Source organism: Malurus melanocephalus, unplaced genomic scaffold (assembly GCF_030028575.1).
Source record: "Malurus melanocephalus ecotype Western Australia unplaced genomic scaffold, MMel_1.1 scaffold_323, whole genome shotgun sequence".
Classification (NCBI taxonomy): Eukaryota; Metazoa; Chordata; class Aves; order Passeriformes; family Maluridae; genus Malurus; species Malurus melanocephalus.
In genome coordinates, this window is record NW_026623555.1 from 587,998 (window position 1) to 591,170 (window position 3,173).

General features: G+C 40.0%; 1 protein-coding gene across 3 annotated transcripts in view; it reads left to right on the forward strand.

The window, feature by feature from the left end:
- CDH12 (cadherin 12) overlaps positions 1 to 3,173 on the forward strand; it is a 152,291-nt gene that overhangs the window by 82,006 nt on the left and 67,112 nt on the right. For all 3 annotated transcript variants that reach the window (XM_057377742.1, XM_057377743.1, XM_057377744.1), the window contains one exon: positions 2,910 to 3,077. In XM_057377742.1, the coding sequence (XP_057233725.1) occupies positions 2,910 to 3,077 (168 nt within the window). The remainder of the gene's footprint in view (positions 1 to 2,909; positions 3,078 to 3,173) is intronic.

Below are 3,173 nucleotides of genomic sequence, written 5' to 3' on the forward strand. Positions count from 1 at the left end.
AGAAATAAACAGTGGTTGATTTGGAACTTTACTACTGGAGTGATAGCCCATTCTTCATTTTCTGAAAAACTYTTGGAACATTTCTGAGAAAGCCACTTTTTTGTACCCAGAACACCTATATCAACCAGATAAACTGCATTTTCTCCTCACAACCTGCTATGTGCCTGTGCTCAGTTTTCTCTGTAACCTTTTTCTGTAATCTGTTTGGACTTTYGTGAAGCTTTTGRTACCATCTCTCAYTGGATCCTTCTGGACACAATGTYCAGCACACACTTGGATAAACAAATTATGGGATGGGTGAKCAGCTGGCTCACGAGTTGGGCACAAAGGGTTACAGTGAATGGGGTGACATCAGACTGGYAACCAGGCACCAATKGGGTTCYGCRGGGGTCTGTCTTKAGCCCTGTACTCTTCAACATCTTCAKTAWTGACTTGGATGTAGAACTGCAAARARMKSTACCTAAGTTTACTGATTACACTAAATTGGGAGTAGCTGTCAACTCCTTTTAGAGCAGGGAGGCCCTGCAGATTGTTGACTGGGCAAAATAGAGAGCTGAGCAATCGCCAAAGATATAAAGTTTAACAAGAACAACTACCAGATTCTTCAGCTGGAATGGGGCAACTCTGGTTGTGTATAGACTGGGGAATGAGAGGCTGAAAAGCAGTGCTGCAGAAAGGGTCCTCGGGTCCTGGTCAATGGCAAGTTGAATCTGATCCAGCAGTGCCCTGGCAGCCAGGAGGGCCAAGCGTGTCCTGGGGGGCATCAGGCACAGCATCGCCAGCCGGGCAAGGGAGGGGATTGTCCCGCTCTGCTCTGGGCTGGCACAGCATCACCTTGAATATGGTGTGCAGTTTTGAGTGCCACAATATTGAACTGTTAGGGAGCATGCAAAGAAAGACCATCTTGAGGGGAAACTGTATGAGGAGCAGCTGAGGTCACCTGGTCTGTTCTACCTGGAGGAGACTGAGGGGACACCTCATTGCAGTCTGCAACTTCCTCATGAGGGGAAGAAGAAGAGCAGGTACCAATCTCTTCTCTCTCATGACCAGTGACAGGACTCGAGGCAATTTCATGAAGCTCAGTCAGTGGAGGTTTAGGTTGGATATAAGGGAAAGGTTTTTTACCCATTGGGTGACTGAGCACTGGAACAGGCTCCATAGGGAAATGATCACAGCTCCAGCCTGGTAGAATCCAAGAAGTGTTTGGGCAAACACTCTTGGGCACATGGTGTGACTCTTGAGATCATGGTGACACTTGGAATGTCCTGCGTAGAGCCAGGAGRTGGCTGATGTACCTGATGGGTCCCTCCCAACTCAGTATATTCTATGTTTCTGTAATTCTATGATATTTCATTTTGTTGCTATAATATAAAGGTCTTTCATTCTTATAGGTCTWTTCTCCTTAGAATGAACATACTGAGAATGTTGTAAATACTGCTGAACATGTTGTCTCCGCAATGCCAAAATAAGCTTAATTAAGATTAAGAGATTTAAGAGAAAACTTAGTAAAGTTCATCTTACTTGCAAAAATATGKTTTTTTCTGAATCTCACATGAAATATGAACAAATTTTTGCAGTTTTATAATTCAAAGTTTCATCTTGGAGCAAACTGTGTGCAGCGTAGTATATGCTATCCCGAGGCAGGAAAATGGTGATTCCTATTAATGTTGTCATTATCATCATGTTACAAGTGGAGAGAAAGGAAATTGTTATAGAGTTTAATTCAATGAGAAATTTTAATAGGTTCCAGAAATACCAGATTTAGGTCAAAGTTATTTCCAGACTCTGAAAAAGTATTATATGCTAATGGTTCCTATTGTGACTWGTTAAGACAGCAGTGGTTAGTTGCTATAAAGATAAGAATGGTCCTTAAAGTTTGCTTCTTGCCATCCCAGACCCATTAGAACACCAGGCAAAAAAACTTGCTTTTAAAATCAAATTGTTTAATACTAGAAAATAATACTTTCTAAACCAATAATAACAAGGAAAAATCATACTTCCAGATTATTTTTCAATTTTGCATGTTATCTACACCAATGTGCACCTAGGCATTTTCTGATAACTGTTGTTGAATACATGACATTTTGCAATTCTATTCACTCTTGTAAAATTTTGACAAAGTGTTTTCACCTACGTATTTGATTTCAAGAAAAAGCCTTTATTACCCCAAAACTCACAGTAATATGCAACCTCATCAGCTAATTTGTGTGCACAATAATACCTCTCCCTTTCTTTCCCCCTCTTTCTCTCTCCAAGCCTTCCTTTTATCCTATATATTCTTAACATATCAGAAGGGAGATTTTAGCATATCTACTTAGATATCAGCTGTCCAAAATCACTGAAGACTAAATATCATTGGGGTAATGTCTTATTGTGATATTTAAATTACTTTTTTTAAAGGAAATTCCTCAAATTTTTACTTCATTTTTGTGCTATATCAAGAAAATTTTCTCAAGCAAAGGAAAAGTCTTCCTTTTGTACACAGAAATATTGTCTTGGCCTATAGTAACTTGAATTTATTGGCAAATGAACGGTTGGAAACAACTGAAGATGCAGGCTCTGCAGTTTAGTGCCACCTCTTCCTGCATTGCCTTACCCTGTATAAGGCAGTTCCTCATCCCAGATGTGGCAAATGTATGATCCCAGCATTCGCATCCTAGGTGGAAATGCATCATTCTCTTTCATCTCTTCATGTTCTGATTGAAAAGACAAAATTTTCCTTTTGAGTGGTTGAATGGCTGACAAACACACTTTTGAAAAGCCTGAGTGATTTSTATGTTTCTGTGTGAGATCCTCTCATCAACCTCTTCAGGAGAATTTWGTTCCAGAGATCCAGTATTAAATTGTAAGAGTAGACAATCACAGCCCTTTGTTTATCTGCTCCTTCTCTTTCCCATTTCTTCTCATAGGTGTAATAAGAACAGCTTTGCCAAATATGGACAGAGAAGTGAAAGAACAATACCAAGTCCTAATCCAAGCCAAGGACATGGGAGGACAGCTGGGAGGACTAGCTGGTACTACCACTGTAAACATTACTCTCACGGATGTCAACGACAACCCACCCAGATTTCCTAAGAGTATGTAGCATTCTAAAGCACTAATTTTCCAATAAGCATGACTGAAAGTATTAATTTGGAAAAGTCCTTTAGGTAATAAACAAACATCCTGGAAAA